This window comes from Ascaphus truei, chromosome 3, assembly GCF_040206685.1.
Source record: "Ascaphus truei isolate aAscTru1 chromosome 3, aAscTru1.hap1, whole genome shotgun sequence".
Classification (NCBI taxonomy): domain Eukaryota; kingdom Metazoa; phylum Chordata; class Amphibia; order Anura; family Ascaphidae; genus Ascaphus; species Ascaphus truei.
The window spans coordinates 271,173,900-271,200,568 of NC_134485.1; the positions used below are offsets into that span (position 1 = coordinate 271,173,900).

At 49.2% G+C, this 26,669-nt stretch overlaps 1 protein-coding gene across 1 annotated transcript in view; it reads right to left on the bottom strand.

Annotated features, from left to right (window-relative positions):
* The window catches only part of UBAC2 (UBA domain containing 2), a 190,932-nt gene that overhangs the window by 12,647 nt on the left and 151,616 nt on the right, over nucleotides 1-26,669 (bottom strand). Inside the window, exon 9 of the mRNA XM_075590786.1 lies at nucleotides 26,424-26,528. Within this exon, the coding sequence (XP_075446901.1) occupies nucleotides 26,424-26,528 (105 nt within the window). The remainder of the gene's footprint in view (nucleotides 1-26,423; nucleotides 26,529-26,669) is intronic.

Here is a 26,669-nt window from a genome sequence, read left to right on the forward strand (position 1 = left end):
CGGCTTAAAGTTATTCTGAAATATTTAAAGCAGCAACCCACGCTGCTCGTTTTTTGTTTTCCTTTCAATCTTACCTGACTTCTGGAGACCCCCTGGTCCCTACTACAGAGGCCACGTGCAGAATATCTGTCCCCCTGGGCTTAAAATGCTGTAGGATCAGGGCTCACTCCACCAGCCAATAGAAAGCTGCAATTGCATAGGTTGATGACATCCCTGTTTATCTATTAATGACCCCGCAGTGAGAATTGTAGTTATTTTGTCTCTCACACTGGCACAACAAAATGACAAATATCTCGAGAACTGGGGGGTGGGACAGTTCAGGTAAAACGAAACCGGAGCAGCGTGGAAATACATTTCTAACCAATGGAGTACAGTAGGAAAATGTTCTCTAGCATTATACACATTTTGAATTAGTGGACATTATGTATTGTTCACAGATATCTGAATGTATATATAGTTCATCCAATTGTACTCGCAACTAATTTTATTTGCAACGATAACAGCAAGCCTTTGCAGTGATATGTAACTACAAACGTATACAAACGTAATGTGAAACGGTAGTGATTTTACAGTGCGCGGTTTTAAGCCGCCATTTTATTTCAGCCAAAATGTTCTAGTCACAGGATCCAATGTATGTCACCCTGCACAAACTATATACAGGATGAGGGTTGAAGAGTTTGAGAGATTTTTAAGTCTGTTGAATCATCTATACAACAAGCTTCCTGTTAAACCACACACATTTCTCATCTTCCCCATAAAAGTATTTCTGAGAAGGTTTCCATGTGGTGAATGAATGTTGAAAAAATGATGTTCCTAATTCTGATAATGTATTATCACAAAACTGCACATGGTACCAGGCTTAATATAGAAGGACAGTATAAATTGGCAAGCCACATCTTAGTAAAACCAACAGAAAATAATTATACAGAAAAGACAGCTAAAACACAAAAAAAAAAATCACATTTCATGAAAAGTAGGAGCTGCTAACAGGATAAAAGATTAACAAATTACATGCATCAAAACCGTTGTATTATTTATAGTTTATTATAAATATTATAAACTAGACAGGTGCTAAAAGGCAGACAGGCCTCACAACTAGCACTTGGCTTAAAAAAAAAAAATCACACATGGCTTTAGGACTTCATCAAAACTCACCATTACCACAAACACAGAAAGAATCAGAAATACAACTGGCAGAATGAACAGAACGATAGGATTAGTATTCTACCCCTTGGCAAAGGTTAGGATTAAATACCCCAAAAGTTCCTGCGTCAGTACAGACATTACAGTGCCCACAGCATTAAAACAGAGACAGGATGACAAATACAATGCTGGGACCTGCACAGGTTGTACACACAGAATTTCCAGTATAAGCTAAGCAAGGAAACAAAACACACAATACTTAAAAAAAAAAAAAAAAATTTAGGTCTTTCAAGTGTGTGATTTTTTTTTTTTTTTTTTCCAAAGATTTTTATTAGGCAAATACTTATTTCACAATGTACATGTCATATATGTTAATACAGCCTAATACAAGTTTTCTCCATTTTTTGGTTAAAGAAACCAGAAAGAGAGAGGAAAGCTCATCGCCCCCCTGACCCTCCTGGGGTTGTAGGGGGGGCGCGAGTATGGAAACAGAGAGTCAGAGTATGGAAAGGGAGAGAAGGGAAGGTGGGGAGGGGGGGGGGGGGAAGGGGGGGAGGGGGAATACCTGTTGCTTATCGCGTCCTCAGAATATTTCTATTGGAGTTTCTAGACTCGTTCTTTTTACTTTTCATTTTTGAGTTAGGGGCGTGGGGGTGCCATATGGGTTAGCCACGGGTCCCATGTTTTATTAAAGGAGTCCGTGGATCTTTTCAAAAAGACCGATAGTTTCTCCATATTCATTACCTCTTGTATCCTATTTTTTATCGTTTGTTTTGAGGGGGGAGACACTTTCTTCCAGGCGGCCGCCACTGCACATCTAGCCGCTGTTAGGATGAAGGAGATTAATTTACTTGTTGGTCGGTCCACATTTTCTAGGGGCCTGGCCAACAGGTAGGTCAGCGGGTCAACAGGGATTTTGAGGCCGGTGACCTCTTCTATTAATTTTTGAGTGGTTCCCCAGTATTTTTGAATTTCCGGACATGTCCACCAAATGTGTGCCATGTCCCCCTTTTGACCGCAACCTCTCCAGCATAGATCGGACGCCTGGGGGTAGATTTGATTTATTCTAACTGGGGTAAGATACCAGCGGAACAGTATTTTATATATATTTTCTTTGATTGTGGTACATATGGAAGTTCCTGAGGCATTCTCCCAAATTCTTTCCCAGTCCTCTCGGTCTATAACTATTCCCAATTCTGCTGCCCAATGCAGCATATAGTCATGTGTGGGGGCTTCTATAGCCCTTTCCAATTCTGCGTAAATTTGTGTTATAAGACCTTTCTGGTGGCCTGTTTCTCGACAGAGCCGCTCAAAAACTGTGAGAGGGGGAAATTTCAACGTTGGGGATAAAGTTCGAATAAAGTGCCGAATTTGTAGATACTTGAACACGTCCAACCTTGCTATTTCATATTTGGTTTGAAAATTTTGATAGCTCAGGAATTCTCCAATACTCAGGAATTCTCCAATACTCAAGAGGTCAGCGATCGCTCTAATATTTTTTGCTTTGAATTGGTCCAATTGTCTGGGCTCACAGCCAGGAGGGAATTTCGGATTTTTGTGAATTGGTATGAGTTGGGATTGGGGCGAAGTGAGCTTAAATTTAAATTTGCATCTCGTCCAGGTCTCCCATGTGTGTCTCATTGGGCCTAATTTAAGTTTACTACTCTGCATGTCTTCCCTGCTCAGGGACCAAAGGCAAGCTGGTAGTGAAGGCGTCCCGGCGTAATGTGATTCTATATCTAGCCAACAGTATTGGTTTGGGTTGGCATTCCAGACTACTACCTGTCTCAATTGTGCGGCTAGGTAGTATTTTGTGATGTCTGGGACCCCAAGTCCTCCTCTACCCCTTGATGCCAGGAGAACTGTCCTAGCGGTTCTAGGTTTCTTACCTTGCCAAATGAAGTGGAAGATTAGTTTTTGTATATTCTTTAATTCTGAGCCAGGGATGTGGACCGGGAGCGTCTGGAAATAATATAATAATCTGGGGAGTATGTTCATTTTAACCGAGATCATCCTCCCGATCCATGATATTTGATATCCTCCCCATTTCGCTAAATCTTGTTTAATTTTCCGGAACAGGGTCGGGTAATTTTGTTGATATAAGGATTGGTAGTTCCTCGCTATCTTTACTCCCAGATATTTGATACTCGAGGAGCTCCAATGGTAATTAAAGTTTAGTTTGAGGAGTTTCACCTCTGGCTCTGGCAGGCTTAAATTTAGTGCTTCCGATTTATCGTTATTGATTTTATAGCCTGATATGTCTCCAAAATCTCGGAGTTCTTTTTGGAGGTTAGGTAGGGATGTTTGGGGTTGCGTCAGGGTTAAAATGACATCATCTGCGAATAGTGATATTTTGTGCTGCCTGTGTCCAATTTCTATTCCTTTGATGTCTCTATTGGTTCTTATTGCCGCTGCTAGGGGTTCTATGGTTAATGCAAAGAGAAGAGGAGATAGGGGGCATCCCTGTCGAGTTCCATTAGTAATCTCGAATCTCTGGTTACTGCCCCCTGGTAGTTTTACTGTTGCAGATGGATTTTGATATAGTCTACGGACTCCTTCTAGGTATGCGTCTTTGAAGCCGAATTTGCGCATAACATGGTCCATGAATAGCCAGTCTATTCTATCGAACGCCTTCTCTGCGTCCAAGCTAAGGAGTAGTGCTTTGGTCCCTGTGAGATGGACATGTTCAATAATGTCAATTATCTTTCGGGTATTGTCCGAGGCCTGTCTGCCTGCTACGAATCCCACTTGATCTTTATCTATTAATCTTGGTAAAATGGGGTTCAATCTATTTGCGAGTATTTTGCTATATAGTTTGAGATCACAATTAAGCAGGGAGATTGGACGGTAGCTTCCACATTGCATCGGGTCCCTGCCTTCTTTGTGTATTATGGCCAGGGTGGCCAGGGACATTGACGTAGGGATTTGATTTCCTTCCATAAAATCGTTAAATATTCTTAGGAGATGCGTGGATAATACTGGCAAGAATCTCTTGTAGTAGACATTAGTGAAGCCATCTGGGCCAGGAGACTTAGTGATTTTTAATGATTTGACCGCCTCTTCCAGTTCCTCTTTTGAAATCTCAGCATTGAGGACTGTGTTTTCCTCCTCCGTTAGTGTGGGAAGATGACACTTATCTAAGTATTGTGCTATTAATTCGGATGCTACTGATTCGGGGCGGCCATTTTTGGATCTTAAGTTATAAAGTTCGGTGTAAAATTTTGTGAATTCGGCTGCTATTTTATTGTCACTGTGTTGTATCTCACCAGACCTACTCTTGATCGCCGTGATTTGGGACCGTTTATGCACCCCTCTTAATTTAGTCACTAGAAGTCTGTCTGCTTTGTTACCTTTATCATAATATTGTTGGTTGGTCCACTTGAGGGCTTTCTCAACATCCTCCAGCAGGATTTGTCTAAGTTTTGCTCTAGCTGTTGTCAATGTTTTATATATTTTTTTTGAGGGGTTAGCTTTATGAGTTTGTTCTATTATTTTGATATCATCTGTGAGCTCCTTTATTAGTTTTTGGCGGGCTTTTTTCCTGTGAGATGCGATGGAGATGATTTTCCCTCTAATGGTTGCCTTATGGGCTTCCCACAGGATTGCTGGTGAGGAGACGGATCCTGAGTTAAAAAAAAAGTAGTCTCGAATGGCAGCTCTGATCTCTCTTTCTATCTCAGGATGGTTGAGTAGTGAGTCATTTAGCCTCCATGAGTAATTTATTGTCTTTTCGAAGGGTGTTGTCAAGGTTATGGTAATCGGGGCATGATCAGACCATGTGATCGGTCCTATGTCGGAGTCAGTTGTTGCCGCCACCACATTTTTTGTGGCCAGAAAGTGGTCTATTCGAGAGTAGGTCTGGTGAGGTGCTGAGAAGAAAGTATAGTCTCTCTTGCCCTGGTGTTGGGTTCTCCAGATGTCCACTAGTGAAAACTCGCTCAAGATTCCCCTAAACCTTTTCCCTGTGATCTGGGAGGGGGTTGTACGGGGGAGACCCATTGTGGTTGATCTGTCCTCGGTAGGGTTGAGGACCATGTTTAGGTCCCCTCCCACTATCATCGATGACAGATATCCCGGGTCTATGCCCTCGAGTACTTTCTTTAGGAATTCGGTTTGGTTCTCGTTTGGGGCATATACATTAATAAGAGCGATCGCTGAGCCCGCTAAGGAGCCATATACCACCAAGAATCTACCCTCTGGGTCCGCAGTTGTTTTGATATGATTGAATGGGGTGCCCTGTCTGATCAGGACAGCTACACCCCTTTTTTTGCTAGTAAATGATGCGAAAAAACACATTGGGAACACTTTTTTGAATAAATTTGGGGGGTCTTGTGATGTGAAGTGGGTCTCCTGTAGAAATATGATGTCCCCCCCTGATCTTTTCATATCTTGGAGTGCTAGTCTCCTTTTTCGGTTATTCTGGAGGCCCTTCACATTGAGTGAGGTGAATTTAATTGTGGTTTGGCTAGCCATTTGGGTTCTTTTTTAGATGGTACCGTGAGGCCTCATCTTTCCCAATTGAGAGGCCCTGATTCAGTAAGTCTGAGTCTAGTTTATATCTCTGTAGGTGTGGGAGTTGCGAGTTTTTTTTGGCTGGAATGGCTATTTTAAGCGGAAGGGGGGGGGGGCGTGGGGGAGGGTCAGCGGGGGTAGGGCAGAGATCAGCTGGGACAGAGTCAGCTGATAGAAATAGGTTGTAACGAGGCCTTGAAAAGGCCTCAACAAACTTTTGCCAGCTTTAAAAACAGCCGGCAGGAGGCGCATGCGCGATGGTGAGGGGAATAGCTGCCTAATCTAGTAGCTCCTACCCCCGCCAAAGCAAGACTCAAATAAAGGCAATACAAACGCACAGTGCACACTTTAAATTTTCTGCTACCGACGTCGGAATCCACAGAGATGGCCCCACCATCCACAAAAAAGAAGAATACAGGAGATCTCAGGCGATATTTAAGTCGATCTACATCCAGAGACGGGAGAGCAGAAATGGCGCCCGGCTCAGCACCAGGATCGGGGTCGGACCACGAAGAGGACCGGGAGGAGACGCCAGAACAGCGGCCCGTACGGCGTTGTGATTTTGACCGGCTATACAACGACATGAAGTCGTTGTTCAGAGCCGAAATACAGGAACTCCGGCAGGAGGTACAGGGCCTGGGAGCAAGAACTGGGGCCCTGGAAGACAAAATGGTGGCGGTCTCCTCAGCGGTCAAAAAATCCGAAAAACGTTCCTCCCACCTACAAAGCCAAATTACAGAGCTGGCCGAGCGACAGGAGGACGCAGAGAACAGGGACCGACGGAGTAACATCCGTGTCCGCGGCATACCCGAGGACATAGGGGAAATAGAAGAGTTCCTCACAAGATGGATGGCGACGCTGCTCCCCGACACCCCAGTGGCAGAACTAATGATGGATAGATGCCATAGAGCCTTAAGGAACAAACCGTTGGCGAATGCACAACCGAGAGATGTGATTGCTCGGTTGCATTACTTCCGCACCAGGCAGGCAATCTTCACAAAAGCCCGGGGGGAAGAAGCCTGTAAGTTTGAGGGGGTCTCCATACAACTCTTTCAAGATCTGTCCCCTCTGACCCTGGCCAGACGCCTGAAACTACAACCTATCACCCGCCTCCTCAGAGACAGAGCGATCCGGTATCGGTGGACCTTTCCGTTTGGACTGCTAGTCATCAGAAACGGGAGGGTCACCTCAATGAAAAACCCAGAGGAGGGGGATGAATTCCTGCGCAGGCTGGGGGTAACAACGGGAGAAGCCAGGAGCCCACGGAAAGAGGCAGAACCGGACAATGAGTGGCAACAGGCCGGCACATCCCGGAAGACCCGAGCTACCACTGAGCAGGAGAAAGAGTGAATAAAGTTCTGCCAAAATAAAATATACACTATTAATCTGTTTGTTTGCCTACAAGTTATGGCACGAAGTTTGGTTTAACAAGGCCGCTAGCACCTAGGAGCACCGAGCAGCAAAAGTGGACTTCATATTGCCACAGCACCACCTACTCGATAAGGGACATGTACACGCTGCCCCAAGGTTTCAAGCCACGCCTGAGGAAAAAAAAAGAAAGAAACCTACCTGCAATGCTGGAGATACTGGCTGCCCCGCAACCCGGAAGAGGCGCGTGGCACGCACCCAAGGAAGATGGCGGCATCGTCACTCGTGGCGGGATGAAAGCTGCACGGCCGGAAGAAGAAGAGCCCAGCGCGGGAAGACGTCCGCTCCCATCGACATCCGGCTGCTAAAGACCAAAGACCGGAAGGACGTCACCGGATATGGCCGCGCGGCCATCTTGGTAGAGGCGACCGGTTGGGGGAAAAAGAGAGCCACGTCATCCGGAAGCGCCAGAACCGCGACAAGAACCGGAAAGACAGCTACCCCGGACAAACTGCAGGGTCATAAGACCCACACATAGCCCAGGCAGGCAGCGACAGCACACCAGGGGAGGTAGGGAGAGGGAGAATACCCAGCGAAGGTAGGTTAGGTCTTAATAGTACCACACAGAAGACACCAGAGGCAGAAGCAGCCAAAGGGGCACATGAACACATAGACACACACACCAGAAGGAAGAGTCCCAGCAACAGAACACGTAGAGGGAGGGGAGTACATGTACAGGCCCACGTAGGTAACAAGAAATAGAGAGATCCTACAGAGGGCAGGAGCATAGAAGTAGGAAGAGTGCCCCACACAGATAAGTTACACCCACAACAAAGCTGCCTGCGGCCCTGAAGATGCTGGACGGTCGCATTGGCTACGAAGGTTTGCCATAAACTATGTTTAAAAACGGTGGGGGGGGGTGGTTGCCCCTTTGCCGTCGGCATGAGTCTCCTCATGGATACTTGGGGGTTAGACCCCAAGGGACCCATGAAAGACCCCGGTGGGCCGGTGAAAACGGGTCAAGCTCAGTCTGGCAAGGTCGGAGGTGGGCCCACCCGAACCGGAACCCCACGAGGGGCAGTTCAGGCGTCCAGGGGGACTCGGTTCCCTGAGGTCGCCGAAAGTTACCAAGGTTTATTTGTTGTCCCCCCCATGTCCCCAATGTGTGTACCCCAATGTTTCTTCCCTATACAGACGAGCAATCTACAAAGCAGTTCACTGAACCATACGCTGAAGCACAACATGACCCAGATAGAAAGAGGTAACGCAGCATCCCATATTGAAAACACCAATGGGTAAGGATTTCACCATCTTATCGCACAACATAAAAGGTTTTAATAGCCCCCTAAAAAGGAAAATAGCATTTACTGACTACCGACGACAGGACCCCGACATAATACTACTCCAAGAGACCCACTTCTCAAAGACCAGTTCCCCTAAATATCTGGACACCAGATATAGCACATGGCTCTCTGCATCAGCCAATATAAAAAAGAGAGGGGTAGCAACCTTGATACACAACCGCCTGACGTTTAACACAACCCTAACAAAAAAAGACAAGAACGGACGTTTCTTAATAATAGTAGGTGAGGTGGGTGGACAACCCCTCACAATAGCCAATGTCTACGCTCCCAACGAAGGGGCCGACACCTTCTTTACGAAATTCTTCACAACTCTACATAGAGTGGCGCAGGGCGGAATAATACTAGGTGGGGATTTCAACCTCACTCTAGATCCGAAAGCCGACAGGTGCACGCCCAGAACACCGAAACACACACAAAGCAGAGCAATCTGGACCCAAGGTCTCAGGACAAACAGACTGGTAGATATTTGGCGGGAACAACACCCGGGAGAGAAGGAGTACACATTCTATTCACATCCACATGACAGATACAGCAGGATAGACTACCTCTTTGTGTCCAATAGAATGGTTTCGCAGATCTCCCATACGGGCATCCATGATATTTCATGGTCAGATCATGCACCCATCGAGCTGCGGTGCACAGATTTCAGACTAGACAGACCAGGAGCGACATGGAAGCTTAACGAATCTCTGCTAAAAATCCCCGAAATTGAAACAGCAATAAGGGATAAAATCAGGGTCTATTTTGAGGAGAATGTCGGTAGCGTGACATCACAATCCACCCTATGGGAGGCCCATAAGGCGACTCTCCGCGGAGAGCTCATAGGGATAGCAAGTAGGCGGAAAAAAGCAAGGGAAAATAAAATTAAGATTCTCCAATCAGAGTTAACAGCCCTCTCTGCCCTACACAAAAATAACAAACAAGCGCAGACCTTACAGGCCTGGCGCGACACTAAAACAAAACTAAATTTATTGATGTCCTCCCGAGCGGAGAAGGAGCTGACCTGGTCTAGGCGACGATACTATGAGAAAGCGAACAAGCCAGATACCCCACTTGCCAATAAACTCAAAAACTGTAACCGTAATTTCCATATTCAAGCCATTCGAACCAAGAAAGGTGACCTTACTTCTGATCCCAAACAAATTGTAGAGGCTTTCAAAAATTACTATGAGACCCTATATGATGGGGCGAAGGTCTCCCATTGTGAGAGTACTCATAGGCAGCTGAAGACATTTCTAACTGAGGCAAAACTACCCAGCCTGAGCAGATTGGAAAGGGAGGCATTACAGGAAGACTTCTCAGGTGAGGAAATAGCAGAGGTAATAAAAGCACTAAAGCCGTCCAAAGCCCCAGGCCCGGATGGCTTCTCTAACCTATACTATAAAAAATTCAGAAAAACACTAGTGCCTCACCTGGCCCGATTATTTAACTCATTCTTAGATGGTGCCCCTATCCCTGGTCAGATGCTCCAAGCGTCTATAACAGTGATCCCCAAACCAGGAAAGGACCCAGCGGATTGCAAAAGCTACCGGCCTATTTCTCTCATCAATTCAGACACCAAAATCTTCTCCAAATTGCTAGCTAACCGTCTGAATATAGTCATGCCGAAGCTGGTCCACCCCGATCAAGTAGGGTTCATATGCGGGAGGCAAGCTACAGACAATACTAGACGGATAATAGATTTAATTGATTTGGCACATAGAAAACGCATCCCGTCTATGGCATTGAGTCTGGACGCTGAAAAGGCCTTCGACCGCATCGATTGGCCCTATCTCACAGAGACGCTGGGAATGTTCGGCATAGGGGGGAGAATGTTGGGAGCTATTCTGGCTCTTTACAGGGAACCGAGGGCGAAGGTCAGACACCAGGGCTTCCCGTCGGATGACTTTCCTATAAAGAGCGGCACCAGACAGGGATGCCCCCTGTCCCCACTCATTTTTGCATTATGTATAGAACCCCTAGCGGCACACATCCGCAACTCCCCCGACATAACAGGTATACAGATAAATGATCAGTCACACAAAGTGGCCCTGTATGCAGATGACATTATACTAATGTTATCCAAACCCCTTACCTCCCTGCCAAATGTCTTCAGTTTGCTAGACAATTTTAATAAGATTTCGGGATTCAAAATCAATCAGACAAAATCAGAAGCACTAAATATCAACCTGCCAAAGGTCACCGAAAAATTGATTGAACTAAATTTTAATTTCAAATGGCAAGCCTCCTCCATAAAATATTTAGGTATCTATATAACCAAAAACTACGACGCCCTCTACAAAGCCAACTACCCCAGGCTAATTAGGACTCTGAAGGAGGATCTACGGATCTGGTCAGGCCACACAATTTCGTGGATCGGTAGGATCCAGTGCCTTAAGATGAATCTCCTCCCCCGAATCTTGTATCTGTTTCAGACCCTTCCGATACAAGTGATCAGAGACGACATCCTCCGTTTACAGTCCTCTATGGTGAAATTCGTCTGGGGTAATAAAAAACCACGTATAAAAAATAGCATCCTTACAAGGCCAACAGTTAGAGGAGGTTTGGGGGTACCTTGCTTGATATCGTACTTCAAAGCGGCACAATTATCCCAAATTACTCAGTGGCACATGCAACCTAGCCTGCGGAGGTGGGTTGAGTTGGAAAAGGCTTGCTGTGACCCCGTAGAGATACAGGATCTAATTTGGCTACCCAAAAAAATACAACAGACCTTAAGTGAACCGCTGGCCGCAGTGAAATGCTCTTTGGCTACTTGGGAGAACACCAAACACAAGTGTGCCCTGACAACCCAGAACACACTTATGACCCCGATTACGGGGAACCCTGATTTCGCTCCGGGTATGTTACGCAAGAACCTAGCGGTCTGGAAAGCAAAAGGCATTACTAGGCTACTACACCTGGAGGGAAACCAAGCTATCAAAACATTCGAACAAATTCGATCAGAAACAGAGATGCCCAATTCTGAATTTTTTAGATACCTCCAGGTGCGAGCATTTTATATGAAAATTCCCAAACGCCCCAAGCGCACAAATTTTGAGCAGCTGTGTTCCAGAGGCACGGACACATCGGGACTTACTTCTCGGATATACAGAGAGGTGGTCTGCCCTGGAAAGGACGTTGACACTAAACTTAACTATAGAATTAAATGGGAAACAGACTTAGGGGAGACGCTAGAAGACAAAGACTGGTCCACAATAGTACTGGCAGCAGCGAAAAGCTCTATATGCACCACCTTAAAGGAGAATGCATATAAAGTCCTAATGAGGTGGTATCTCACCCCAACACGATTAGCAAAGTTCGTCAAAGGCTACCCACCATTGTGCCCAAAACAATGTGGGGAACAGGCGGACTTGCTTCACATGCTGTGGAGTTGCCCAAAAGTGGCTCCTCTATGGGAGGAAATCCAGGATTGGCTAACGAGTATTCTCGGACGACCGGTCCCCCTAGACCCTTGGCTGTTCCTGCTGGGCAGGCGCACTCGGGGAATAGACAGACCGGCGCAAAAATTGATTGCACACTTTGCAACAGCCATGAGGTGCGAACTCGCAGCTATGTGGAAGCTCCCAGACCTACCCACAATTACAAAAATTCGGAACAGAATATGGTATATTTGCCGGATGGAACAGTTGACGAGTCTGGTCAACGACACCGGCACAAATTTCCTCAAAATTTGGACCAAGTGGCTAGACCACTCGGACATCCCGGGGGTGAATACCGCCACCATCATGCCATAATATAACTAGATGCATTCTCCTATGAGGAACCAGTACAGACAGCGTGTAAAAGGGGAACAGGTAGGGCAGACGGTAAGTAGAACGCCCACGGGTACAAGCTGCTCCTTTGAGAATAGACAAGAGTAGACTCGGTGAACACAGAGAAGACAATGAGCTCGCCCCCCCTCCCCCCCCCCCCCCCCCCCCTTTGCTGTGTCCGTCTGGTTTGTTAGGTCCGTGAGTGCGTCTACCCGGTATGTCTGTGTCAAAACGGAGGACGTTAGAAAAAAGAAAAATTGGGTCATAGTACAATAAAGAAAGATAGCGGGTTGGTAGACACTGTATGCAATGTACTGTAATCCAATAATAAAAACCTTTTTGTGGAAAAAAAAAAAAAACAGCCGGCATTTGGGCTATAAGAGCCCTTCTGGGGTGGTTCCGGGTCAGTCCACCGTTGGACGTCTGAGGGGTCCAAACCCTCTATAGAATTTACTTAACCCCTTTTTTACGTAGATCCTCAGTCCACAGGTAAGGGGAGATAGGGGGGGGGTGAAGGTGTGATTCAGGCAGTTTAAACATTTCGCATTTTTGTACAGCATCTGTTATGTAACATTACACCATGGACCCACTGTGCACATTTTGATTTTCCACCCAAGCAGTTTCAACTTTCTTCTGTAAATTTGCTTCGTCTGAGTGGGAGGGGGGGGGGGGGATGGGGTGAGGGGGGGGGGATGGGGTGGGGGGTGGGGTGGGGTGAGGGGGGGGGGGTGAGGGGTGGGGGGGGTGAGGGGGGGGTTGGGGGTGGGTGGATGGGGGGGGTGGATGGGGGGGGATGGGGGGGTGGGGGGGGTTTGACAGAGCCTCTCCAACAGTGTGGGCATTTCACATTTTTGTGTGCTGCGTCTGTTGTACCACTCTATACAATAAGTATACTATATACTGTCTGGAAATTAGCCTAGGCACATTTAGTTTTTCTATGAGCCTTTGCTTCCTCTAGGTGCTGTTCCAAGGGAGGACATAGGTACATATCATTTATTGCATACATTTTTCAACTTTTGTATAGCACCCGGGGGGGGGGGGGAGTGAAGGGGGGGGAGGGGGGGGACGGCGGGGGGGGAGGGGGGGGACGGCGGGGGGGGAGGGGGGGGACGGCGGGGGGGGGGAGGGGGGGGTGGAGGGTTGACGAAACATTTCCAGCAATAAAGACATTTCACATTTTTGTATATTGCCTCAATAGTACCACTTTATCCAATAAGTATACTATATGCTGTCTGGAAATCAGCCAAGGCACATTTAATTTCCTTATATATCTTTGCTTCCTCTGAGTGCTATCCCACGGGAAGATATAGGTGCACCTCACCCGTTGCATGTACTCTTTTATTTAATACTGGGGGGGGAGGAGGGGGAGGGGGAGGAGGGGAGGGGGAGGAGGGGAGGGGGGGTGGGAAGGTATAGGTGCGTCTCACCCATTGCATATACTCCTTAGCTTTTATTTAATACTGGGGGGGGGAGGAGGGGGGGGAGGAGGGGTGGGAAGGCATAGGTGCACCTCACCTATTGCATATGCTTCTCATCTTTTATATAATACTGGGGTGGGGGTGAGGGGTGGGGGGGGGGGTAGGGGTGGGGAGGGTGGGGGTGAGGGGTGGGGGGGGGTGGGTTCGATGAAGCCTTACTGACAGAGCAGTCATTTCACATTTTTATATATTGCTTCTGTTTTATCACTCTTTGCAATAGGTATACCATATATTGTCTGGGACTCAGCCCCGATACATTTGGTTTCCTTATATACCCTTGCTTCTCCTGGGTGCTGTTCCAAGGGAAGACCTAGGTACAGGTCACATTTTGCATATACTTCTCAACTTTTATATCGTGCCGGGGTGGGGTGGGGAGTGGGGGGGGGGGAGTAGGGGGGAAGGGGGGGGGTTGACGGAACATTTCAGACAGTGTGGGCATTTCACTTTCTTGTATGTTGCTTCTCTAGTACCACTCTATACCATAAATATGCTGTATACTGCCTGGCAATCGGCCGAGGCCCATTTAGTTTCCTTATATACCCCTGCTTCCCTCGGGTGTTATTTCAAGGGGAGGCATGGGTGCACATCATACTTTGCATGTACTTCTCAACTTTTATATAGCACCGGGGGGGGGGGGGGAGGGGGGGAAAGGGGGGGATGTGAATTGGGGGGGGTGAGGGTAACGGCCCGCTTCCAACAGGACAGGTGTTTCACAGTTTTGTATATTATCTCTGTGATCCCCTGGGAGTCGTTCCAGGGGGGGGGGAAAGTATGATGGGGGACACAGGGGTATTTTATTTATTGTTTACACTTCTTTGCTTTCATGTATGGGGGGGCGGGGGGGGGGAGGATGGGGAGGGAGGGGGGCTATGTGCTTAGGTTATGGTTGAAATGGGGAGTGGGGGGGGGCTGTGGGGTGCCTTCCATAACATAACATTTTATCACATTACTCACGGCCTCCAGGGCGCCAAACCTCAATTTGTGTTTTTGCGTCCCTTAAGACAACTCGGGTGGTCCGGTTCCCCTGGGCCATAATTGTCCTTCGTCGCCTGAGTCGGTGTGTTCCCCGTCGGTTCGGGCCCACCCGCCGATGGGCCATACCCCCCCCCCCCCCCCGTATGCCAAAAAACAAAAAAACATCCCGAAGAATCGGGGCAACTGGCTGGAGGGAGGGGGGGGGGGCACACACCCCCGCGGGGCCACCAGAAAGACTGGAGGTCGGGGCTTAGCAGAGCAAGGCTGAGGACCCGGCTCTCCTCGCGTATTGGAATTGGGGAGACCACGCTCCTGCTCCATCCGATCGAGCCGGGTGTACACCAGGATTTTAAAGCAGCTGGCGGGATCAGCTCCGGTGCCATCGCGGGAGTAGGTGCACGTGGTTCAGTGTGGGGAGCGGTGTCCAGTGTCGTCTCGTTCGGGAAGTCGGCGGCTCCTCTCCAGGTACTGCTCCGGTCCGATGGGGTGCCTTCTAATGTGGTTGTGGGTCTCCTCTCTTCCTCGGGATCACGTAGGGAGGGGGGGGGGTGTTGTTTGAGTGCGGTGGTGGATGTTACTGCTTGTCCCTGGAGTGCTGGGCCGCGATCCTCTCCGATATCCGAGGCGGGTCTCCTGCAGCTTCACTAGATGACGGGTTGCCTGGTAGCCATCCTTGTGGAGGAGTTAGGCCCAAGGCCTTTGCAAATGGGGCCATGTCCGCGGGGTACTTCAGGGACAGGAACTTTCCATTTCTGTTCACCGAGATCTTAAACGGAAAGCCCCATCTGTATGGTATTCCCTTCTCACGGAGCAAGTTAGTCAGCGGCTTTAACTCCCGTCTGCGGTCTCTTGTTGCTTTTGACAAATCATTGTAGACTTGTAGGGTCTCGTTTTGAAATGTTATTTCTCCCATGTCTCGGCATGCTGAGATGATTTTTTCTTTGGAGGTGTATTTATACATTTTTATTATGATGTCCCTTCTTCGTTTTGGATCATCAGACTTGGGTCCCAGCGCACGATGGGCTCTGTCCATTTCCAACTCCTTTTCTTCCAGCTCCCCGCAGACCATATTGAAGAGCTCCAGTAGGTAAGGCCGGATTTGTTCCTGCGTGACCGACTCTGGAACATTCCTCACACGAATGTTCTGTCGCCGGTCACGATTTTCCTGTTCCTCCATGCCTTCCTTGAGGAGGGAGATCTCTTCACCTAGGCGGCTGATCTCTTCTTCTGCCTCTCCCTGTCTTTGTAGGGATTCGCAGAGCCTGTTCTCCAGGGTCGTGGTCTTTTCTGTCAGCCCTGATATTTCTCTCCTAATGTCACTCACTGCAGCCCGCAATTCCGTTTGGAAGGAAGTTTTGAGCGTAGCGGCCATGCCAGCCATCAGTTCCTCCAAATATGCCCTGGTTATTGTGTGTTCTGGGCTTGTAGGGTTTTTTTCGCTTGGCTGGGTCTTTTTCCCAGATTGGGAGGTAGCGCCATGCGGTCCGTCGCCATCTTGGGGATTCATAGTGCTGTTCTTCCCTCGTTGAGACGGTGTGAAAAATTTAGAAACAGGCTGGTTGTTCGCTTTTTTCGTTTTTGACATTCCCCTTCTGTTTGTCTATCCGGCGGGACTAATTTCGTCCGAAAATTTTAAGTTTAAGTAGGGGTTTTTTCGTTGTTTAACCCGCGGGTTTCAGGAGCTCCTCTAGCAGCCGTCCATGCCGGGTGACGTCACCGGAAGTTCCCCGTGTGTGAATTTTTTTAAGTAAAAAAAACCACACACTTGAAAGGACTAAACCGTTTAAAAAAAAAAAAAAAAAAAACTTTGACAATATGAACAAGCTGCAAAATACCCATCTTGTCAGGGGTAGAAGACACCAAATGTGAAACCTGCTGTGAATTATGGTCCGATGTTTGAACCTCACATCACCAACTCCTACTGTAGCTGTGGTCTTCTTTTTCTTTCTTATTATTTGGTCAGGCACTGTTTTTCTGCTCTCAATCAAGATGCAAAAAGTATCTGACTTTTCCCCCCTTTAGTCTTCAAGATGAAAAGTTTAGGACGGGTTTATTAATAGTTGGGGGTTTTCCATAATGTTAGTTGTCTCCACAGGACTTGCGTAATTTTGCATGCGTTTCATTTGAAGGTGCTAGTACATATGAGCAGCTGTGTATTAAAGAGTCTAAAATTACAACTCTGACCAGGTAGGAAGGGCTGTCTTGCACAAAGGTGCTAAAATCTGTAACCTTGCTTTATGAGCTGAGATTGCGGTAATGTCCAGACATAGAGCATGCTCTTTGTAAACAACCTGTTTTTATTCCCAATCACGACAATTAGACTCTGAGCATTTTTAGATCGGGTATTATGTAATATTCTTGCTTGGATGTGCACTGTGGCAGAAATGCCTAATGTGACTACATTAACCCCTATCCACGTCACACTGAAAAGGGCTGATTGCAGAGGCACTCACTATACAGAGGTGGGCAACCTATTTTTCAATGTAGCCAAAGGTGTGGCGAATGAGAAGTGAAAATCGTCACACCATGAAAAAATGAGAAATTAGGTTGCTCAATCGAACATTTAAAACAACACACACTGTTCGTCTGCTTCACTCACCTCAGCACTGTCACCTGCTGCTGCTTCCCTCAGAAGTGTATGTACAGAGCTCCTAGGCATTGTGGAATCAGGTTGTATTCTTCTTTTCATTTGTGTTATTTTGGAGTGAAACTGTGGGGGATTGTGTGTTTTGTAGAGGTTTAAAGGTTGTTTTTGGGGTTTAAAAACCGTTTTTGGTTTTTCACCCAGGGACTGCAGTGTTTTTTCAACCCAGCAAAAGCTGCATTTTGGCTGGCTGGTACTGTAGCTTTCAACCCCTCTCCCCTCCCACACCCCTGGTTGTTTTACTTCTATTTTCACTTTTTCTTAAGCCTGATTCCTCTTTTCTCACCTGCAATTAAGAGCTCTGTGTCTTTTCTTTAATGACTTATACATTGTGTGGCTTATTGCAACAGAGAGAGAGAGTAATAAGGGAAAAGGAGGAAAACTACAGCAGGTTTAAAAGCTGTCTTTTTTCCCCCTCCCTTTGCACAGAGGTTAATTGGTTCTTAAACGGACAGTTCCTAATTGCACCTTTCTCTATAAACACTACCTCCTCCCCTGACTAAAAGGCTTATTATTATCATGCCTAAGGGAGGTAGGAGTAGTGTAGCAACGGGGACCACACCCGGATACCGAACACCAAAAACTGTGGCCCCTAGGAGCAACACTCTTAGTCACAGCCCTTGGCCTGGTCCTTCCAGTGCCCTGGCCACGCCTCCCCCAGCGCCTGTTAGCAGCGTGGCCCCTGCGGCCCCAGTTGAAACATGGGCGCAGATAACAGCTGCAGGCGTCGACCCCAGCAACAACAATGCTGGGGCCACGCCCGGTGTGAGCAGGAAGCTTGGGGTAAGATGCCCAATGTCACCTGGCCTTAACATGGAAATCTATGTAAGGGCTGTGGCAGACGTTGTGGGTCCCTCTGCTGTGGTGGCGGCCAGCAAGATGTATGGGAGGGGCATTTTCTTCCTCCGTACGCTGGCTGCCACCCACAGCCTGGTGCAGAAAGGCATCAATGTAGGGGGGATCTATATCCCTATAGAACACATGGAGGGGTTAGGCACAAAGGTCATTCTTTCAAATGTGCCCCCCTTCATCCCAGGCAGCCTCTTGCGGCCGCACCTGCAAACCCTGGGAGACATTAAGTCTCCTATAACAAAATTGCCTTTGGGCTGCAGGGATAGGGCGCTGAGGCATGTGCTCTCATTTAGGCGGCAGGTACAACTGCTGCTGCCGGGGAGCACAGAATCTGTGGAGGGTTCCTTTAGGGTGCCCTACGAGGGCATTCAATATACTTTTTTCTATGGCACGTAGGGGGTTAGGTGTTATCTGTGCAAGGAGCTGGGGCACACTCGTAGGAGTTGCCCCAAAAAGAACAGGAATCCCACCTCAGCTCCTGCACCCGCCCCTCCCTCTGCCAAGACACCCGATACCGCTGTGCCTACCACAGCGGGGCCCTCGAGAGCCCAGGTCTCCTCTGGGACCGTAGGAAATGTCGCTGCCCCATCTCGGGCGGTGACATCTGCACCTCTCCCAAAAGAACAGAGGGAGAAGGTAAAGCCCTCGAGAGCCCAGGTCCCCCCTGGGACCGCAGAAGATGTCGCTGCCTCATCTCGGGCGGTGACATCTGCACCTCTCCCTAAAGATCAGAGAGAGAATGTAAAAGCCACCCCACAACAGTCACCCTCTGTTGTCGCTGTCCCCCCCCCAAGAACAGGGTGCGGGGGAGCAGGAGGAAGCTCCTGCTGGAGAGGCAGCGGCACCCTCTCCTGGGGAATCAATCCCCAGGAAGAGCAAATTTAAAAATAAAAACAAGAGAGTGTTTGAGGAGGTCGAGGTGGGTGAACCGGATTACGTTCACCCGCGGATGTCTCCTAAAGGGAACGCAACATCAGTTCCGCACGAGGTGGCTTCATCCAGCCCACTGGTTGGGATTAATCAGTGTGAGCTGGATCCCATAAATGAACAGCCCCCCCCCCCCTCGAAGATCTGGAAGGAATGCAAGAGGAGGTACCCGACGTCTCTGGGGTGGAAGGCCAAAGTGCTCAACAGCATGAGGCCTTACCCCTAGAGATAGACGTTGGGGAGCCCCTCTGGGTTGGAGAGCATCCCCCAGAGACTTGTGTTTCGGTGAATTTACCCCACCGGAAACAAAAAAGATACCTGTCTTCGGGGACCCGGGGGTCGACCGGGATCCCCTTCTGGTTGGACCGCCTTCGGGTGACATACATAGGGATAAAAAGCCCCGGTTTGCGTCACCAGAGGAAGGAGATGGGTTAGGGCTGACCACCGTGGGTGGGGGTTTGGAGGGTGTTTTGGTGAGCACTTCCGATTACATCTGGGAGTTGTCTGACCTGAACCCTCTTAGTGCGGAGTTTTGGGCAGGCACTTTATTGGGAGTGAATGCTGGGATAGACCCTCCCTTTGAGGTCCTTGCTAGTGAGTGCCCTCCCACGGTTGGTGAGTGCCCTCCCGCGGATGGTGAGGACCCTCCCGCAGATGGTGAGGGCCCTCCCGCGGATGGTGAGGGCCCTCCCACGGATGGTGAGGGCCCTCCCGCCGATGGTGGGGGCTCTCCCGCGGATGGTGAGTGCCCTCCTGCAGGTGATGCGAACACCCGTGGCATGCCATTCATCTGTATGGCGTTTGAGGAAAATAGTAGGGCATTGTGTGCTTCTGTGGCCCCCGAGGACTCTCGGGAGACCACTGCCTCTGCCATGTCGCCACCAGCTGCCCCTGAACATCCTGACTCGGGATGGAGGTGGAGAGCACAGTGGACCCCCTCGTGGAAACACCGAGGAGGGAATCCAATCTAGGGCTGAGAGAGGCCCCCGCAGAGAAGGACAGGGGTCTTGAATTCTCCAGCCAAGAGGAGCCTGGGGAGTTGGGGCTCAGTGGGGAGTCCTCTGGCACCATGGAGTCGGTGGACTCCTCGATCCCCGTTATCCCTGCCCGGGAGATAGTTTCCTGGATGCTACCCTCTGTAGACACAGACATACGAAGGTGCAGTTGGCCCTTGAGAGGTGGAAGGATGCTTTGGTCATTCTCCACTCTCTCAGAGTATATATCAAGGCTAACCACAAGGCCAAACTTTCCGGGACTATCGAACATGTTCGGGTCCTAAAGTTTAACAAGGTGTTGCGAGAGCACGTAAGGGCTTCTCAGGGTATAGTACCCTGAGCGCCTATGGGAAGCAAGACTCTTGATTACCAATGGCTTTGAGCATCGGTACGCTAAACGTAAATGGATGTAAGGACGGGTTTTGCAGGTTCCAGGTACTCTCCTTTTTACAAAAGGGAAAGTATTCTGTGAGTTTCCTGCAGGAAACCCATACCACTCCAGAAGCTGAAGCCAGCTGGCATCTGGAGTGGCGAGGCAAGGTCTTTTTCAGCCACCTCACTTCGACTTCTTGTGGGGTGGTGACCCTGTTCTCTGAATCCTTTCAACCTGAGCTGCTGTTTGCCAAAACTGTTGTTCCAGGTCGCCTGTTGCATCTTAGGGTCCGGCACGAGGACTACACGTTTAATTTCTTGAACGTGTATGCTCCTGCCACCGGACCCCTGAGAAGGCAGTTCTTCGTCAGATTGTCCGAATACCTGGAGACAGTCGACGCGGACGAACACGTCGTGCTCGGGGGTGATTTTAACTGCACCCTCGAGGCTCTGAGGGACCGGAATGGTCCGGAGCCACACCCGGGTTCTGCGTCAGCCTTGCGGGAGGTTATCACCCGCTACTCCTTGGTAGACGTCTGGCGAGAACAACATCCCGGGGTATCCACTGAGTTCACCTATGTTAGAGTGTTTAGAGGTGGACGGATATCCTGGTCCCGGATCGATAGGCTGTACATATCCAGCCACAGCCTGTCGCGAGCTCAGTCCAGTACCATTAGGCTAGCGCCGTTTTCGGACCACAATTGTGTGTCCGTGACGGTTGCGCTAATACCAACAGCGCCCTCGGCCGCCTATTGGCATTTCAACAATACTTTGTTGGAGGACAAGGGGTTTGCGACGTCGGTCCGAGACTTTTGGATGGCCTGGAGAGGTTGCAGGTCAGACTTTGCCACGTTAGAGCAGTGGTGGGACGTGGGCAAGGTTCATCTGCGCCTCGTTTGTCAAGAGCACACTAAAGGTGCCAGCAGGCGGCGCGATGCAGAGATCGAGACCCTTAGGGAAGAGGTGCTCGATCTCAAGAGGCGGCTGTCTGTGGCAGGAGACCAATTCCTGCAGTGTGCGTACGTGGAGAGGAAGTGCGCTCTCCGGGACTTGGAAGATCGGAGAGCTCGGGGGGCGTATGTGCGATCCCGCATCCACTTCCTTCGGGAAGAGGGTCGCGGGTCGCGCCTCTTCTACGCGCTGGAGAAAAAGAGGGGAAACCGTAAACATATCACCTGCTTGCTAGCAGAGGACGGTACCCCTCTGACTGATCCGGAGAGCATCCGGGACAGAACCCAGAGGTTTTACGTAGATCTTTTCTCTCCGGAGTCCATCCAGCCGGATGCGTGCAGGGTCTTATGGGAGGGGCTTCCCACGGTCAGCGAGGGTGGAAGAGAGCGGCTTGAGTTACCTTTGACTCTGGCCGAGCTCTCTGAAGCTCTTAATCTCATGTCCCACGGAAAAGCGCCGGGGCTAGACGGGCTGACTGTGGAGTTCTACCCGGTTTTTTTGGGAGATGCTGGGACCTGATTTCACCGAGGTCCTGGCCGAAGCCCTGGAGGCTGGTGAGATGCCCCTTTCATGTCGGCGGGCAATACGGTCTCTGCTGCCGAAGAAGGGGGATCTCCGCCAGATCTCTAAATGGCAACCGGTCTCACTGCTCAGCACGGATTATAAGATTGTAGCCAAAGCGCTCTCGCTGAGGCTCACGTCCGTGCTGGCAGAGGTGATTCACCCCGACCAGTCCTATACTGTCCCGGGTCGGAGCATTCATGACAACATTTTTCTGGTCCGGGACCTGCTACATCACGCGCAGAGGACTGGTCTGTCACTCGCCCTCCTGTCCCTAGATCAGGAGAAGGCGTTTGACAGGGTGGATCACCGTTACCTCATGCAGACCCTGCGGGAGTTTGGCTTTGGCCCACAATTTGTGGGCTTTCTCCGGATGCTGTACGCCTCTGCAGAGTGTCTGGTAAAAATTAATTGGTCCCTGACGGCACCTTTTGTGTTTGGTCGGGGAATACGTCAGGGGTGTCCCCTGTCTGGGCAACTATACGCGCTGGCCATCGAGCCCTTCCTCTGCCTACTGAGGAGGAGGCTCACCGGGCTGGTGCTGCGGGAGCCCAGCATGGGGGTAGTCCTGTCGGCTTATGCCGATGACGTGCTCCTCGTGGCCCAGGACCTAGATGATTTGGAGCGGGCACAAGCGTGCCAAGAGGTCTACACCGCGGCCTCTTCTTCTCGGATCAACTGGTCCAAGTGCTCCGGCATTTTGGTGGGTCCCTTACAGGTGGACTCTTTGCCCCCCGCGTTTCGTAATATCTCGTGGGGGAGCGATACTCTCAAATATCTGGGAGTCTACCTGTCTGCTGCGGAGGACCCAGCCCCAGAAAACTTCAGTGAACTTGAAGAACGAGTCATTGCTCGTTTGGGGTCATGGGTGTATCTGTCGAGAATGCTTTCCCTTAGGGGAAGAACCCTGGTGATCAACCAGCTGGTGGCCAGTCAGCTTTGGCACCGGCTGATAGCCATGGGTCCGCCCCCCGAATTTATCAACAAGATCCAGAGGAGATTGATGGATTTTCTCTGGATGGGGAAGCATTGGGTCTCTGTGGGGGTTGCGTGCCTTCCTTTGGAGGAGGGTGGACAGGGAGTGGTGTGTGTCCACTCCCAGTTACACACTTTCCGCCTCCAATACCTGCAGAGATACCTATTCGCGGATCCGTCTCCGCAGTGGTGCCAGCTGGCGACCAGTTTCTTTCACCAGCTGCGCAGTATGAGGTATGACCGGCAACTGTTTATCATCAGGCCCGAGGGTTTAGGAAGAAACCTCTCGGAGCTGCCGGCATACTACTGGGACTTATTAAAGGCCTGAAAACTGGTCTCCGCGACCAGGAAGGAACAGGCGGTGGGGGTTGATTTCCTCGCCGAGCCCCTGCTGTATAATCCGGCAGTGGGGGCTCGGATGTTGGATTCACCCTCTATTTGCTGCCGGCTAATCCTGGCGCAAGTGACAAGAGTCGGGGATCTCCTGGACTATGAGCGGCGAGACTGGGTAAGCGCAGAGGTGCTTGCGCCCCGTATGGGTATGCTTACTGCCCGTGTCCCTCGTCGTTTGATCCGGGAGAATAAAGATGCAATCCACCCCGACTCACGCACCTTCATCGAGGGGCTTTTGCAGACCGGAGAGCATTGTCAACCTATCAATTTCAGCTCTCCGGATCTTTGCGTGGAACCCAAACCACGGCAACCCCCTCGGGCTCCTATCTCCCCCAACCTCAGCAGGTTGGGGGATATGTCCCCGGCATGTTTCCGCGGCAAGTCCTGTATTCTCTGGTGCTCCATATAGTGCACTACCTCGCCCTTGTCACCCACCCAGATACCATCTGGAGGCGGGTATTTCCTGCGAACGAGGGCGAGAGACCCTGGTGGAGAGAGCTCTATTCAGCTTTGGTTCCCCGCCCCGCCCGGGATTTGAGTTGGAGGGTCCTCCACTGTGCACTGAGCACAGGAGAGTACTTGGCACACTTCACGGACTCCCCCGCCGCCTGTCCCTTCTGTGGCGAGCGGGAATCCGTATTCCACATTTATCTGAGCTGCGCCAGACTGCAGCCCCTCTTATCCACCTTGAGGAGCCTTCTTCTGCAGTTCTGGCTGGGTTTTTCCCCTCATCTTTTTATTTTTGGGTGCCCAGTGTCCCGAGACAATAAGCCTAGGGATCTCCTAGTCAACCTGCTCCTGGCAGTGGCTAAGGTAGCCATTTACAAGAACAGGAGGCAGTGTTTGGAGAGGGGGGTCCCAACGAACATCGTGGCAGTATTCCGGGCGCTGGTGCACTCCCGTATTCGGGCAGAGTTCATGTACGCCGAGTTTTCTGGGACGGTTTCGGAGTTTGCCTCCCAGTGGGCGTTAGGCGGGGTGCTCTGCTCGGTATCCCCCATCATGGGTTCTTTTGAGTTAACCCTTCTTTTTTAAATGCACTTTTACCAGTGCACTTGTTGGTTCCCTTATATATTTGTTTGACTGGTTTTTCTTTGTTCTACTTGGCAACAAGTAGAATTGCTGTTTAACTGAATTGGCCGGCTTTGCCGGCCAATCAGTATTAAACCAGATCAAAATAGAGCTACTTCACTGATCTCAGCACTATCACCTGACCTGCTGCTTCACTCACCTCAGCACTATCACCTGCTTCTGCTTCACTCACCTCAGCACTATCACCTGCTACTGCGTCACTCACCTCAGAATTATCACCTGCTGCTTCACTCACCTCAGCACTATCACCTGCTACTGCGTCACTCACCTCAGCACAATCACCATCTGCTTCACTCACCTCAGCACTATCACCTGCTACTGCGTCACTCACCTCAGAATTATCACCTGCTGCTTCACTCACCTCGGCACTATCACCTGCTGCAGGTTAACTTCGTTGACTCATTCAGAAAGCGGAAACCAGCACTCGCCGTCAGGAAAAAGTTTATTTTACTGTGAGAGCTGGTAAACTCAAATTTGCAACACTTTCATGGCCGATTCACAACCTGTGGCGATTTGCGACAGGGTTGCCCACCCTCGGCACTAGAAGATCTCTCAGGTCATTTATGGCCACAAAAGTAATGTCACAATTTTGTAATTACATACAGTAATGATGTCTTATAGTGTATGCATCTAACATGGCATATAACATCTTGCCACGCACAGAGATCTGATTTAAAAAAACACTGCTTCATGTACAATACATGTTTAATATACAAGTTGTCTGCCTTGTTTTGCAAGGGAAGCAGCCACAGATATCAGGTAGCCTGAGGGCTACACAGTCAATTCCTTTTACATATGCAATTTTACCATTTTCTTTATTCACGCTTGAGGTTTCAATGTAAAATTAACCAAACAACAAACATTATACAAGACGCTAGAAGAATAAGTGACAGGGAATGTCAATGTCCAAATTAAATACTGTACATTGATAGGAACCAAAACAGGTCCCTGTATTATACGATATTATAAAAAGTTAATCACAAACACATACTGTACATATACTATCAGGGCTGCCGACAGGAGGGCAGAGCCGGGACAAGTGTTCCTGGCCCGGTGGCTCTGGCTGGCTGATGCTGTAAGTTCGGCCCACCTGAAAGTCGAACCCAATTTCCGTGAGGGAGGGGAGAGTGAGTGAGAGAGAGAAGGGGGCGGAGAAGTGTGAGTGGGGAATGAGAGAGAGGAGGAGAGTGAGAAAGAGGAGGAGATGGAGAAAGAGGAGTGAGAGGAAGGGGGTGAGAAAGAGGGAGGAGGGAGTGAAAGACAGGGGAGGAGGGAGTGAAAGACAGGGGAGGAGTGATAGAAAGAGGGGGTGAGAGAGAGAGAGAGAGAGAGAGAGTGGGAGGGGGAAAGAGAGTGTTAGAGAGGGGGATTTCCATGACCGCCGACATGTGGATACTCTAGTTCTGGGCACAGGGAAAGCCATCTGCAGCCCTGCATACTACTTTGAAGGCTCCACAAAACACTATGTTAACATCTGTAGTCCAAAACATTGAATTGAAAGTCTTCTCCAACACACTGCAACCATTCATGTGCTTCACGTGAAGTACACAAGCCTCCACGGGCACTAAGTCCCACGCCTGGTATGTAAGTAATTAATTTAATAGAGGAGAAGCCAAAGTTTTTCATGCTTAATTAACAACCCAACAGTCACTGTAGACGAGCATAAAAAAAAGAGAATGATTACATCTCTGTGAATGCAGGAAAGAGGCACCTTTGACCCTACAATCATAATGCAACGAGGTATCCACCTCAATGTACTTTTCTCAGTAAAATATTTTAAGCTAAAACAGGTTTAAAAAAAAAATATAATAATAATGTATAGAATGGCTTCCACAGGTAGCTACTGTACCTGCAAAATTTGTAGCAGTGAACAAGCAAAATGTTGATTTTTTCTTAGTTACTACTGTACTACGTTCCAGATGAGACAGAACTCAGTTCTGCAGTAATTTCCTTTTTGTACTTTGTAAAAAGACAACAGTCTCCCTACCCCACAGCAAACTAGTACCAGTGTAGACAAAGTATATGGGGAATTCTTTACCTAGTTAGAGAGTATTTATGCATTCTCTTACCTGCTCTTCAGAAGCTGGAGGTGGGGGAGCCTGTGGTTCTGCCTGATTTATAGCACGCCGGTGTCGTAACGGTTGAAAGAGGCGATTCCAGTTAATCATCCCACCCTAGATCCAGAACAAAAACATTGCACTTACTGTATGCATATCCACACACATTTCTACCATAGAAAACGACATTACCTTCAAATGCTGCAGTCAGTGTTCATGCATCATAAGCAGTTATGCATACACACTATGAATGGTCTT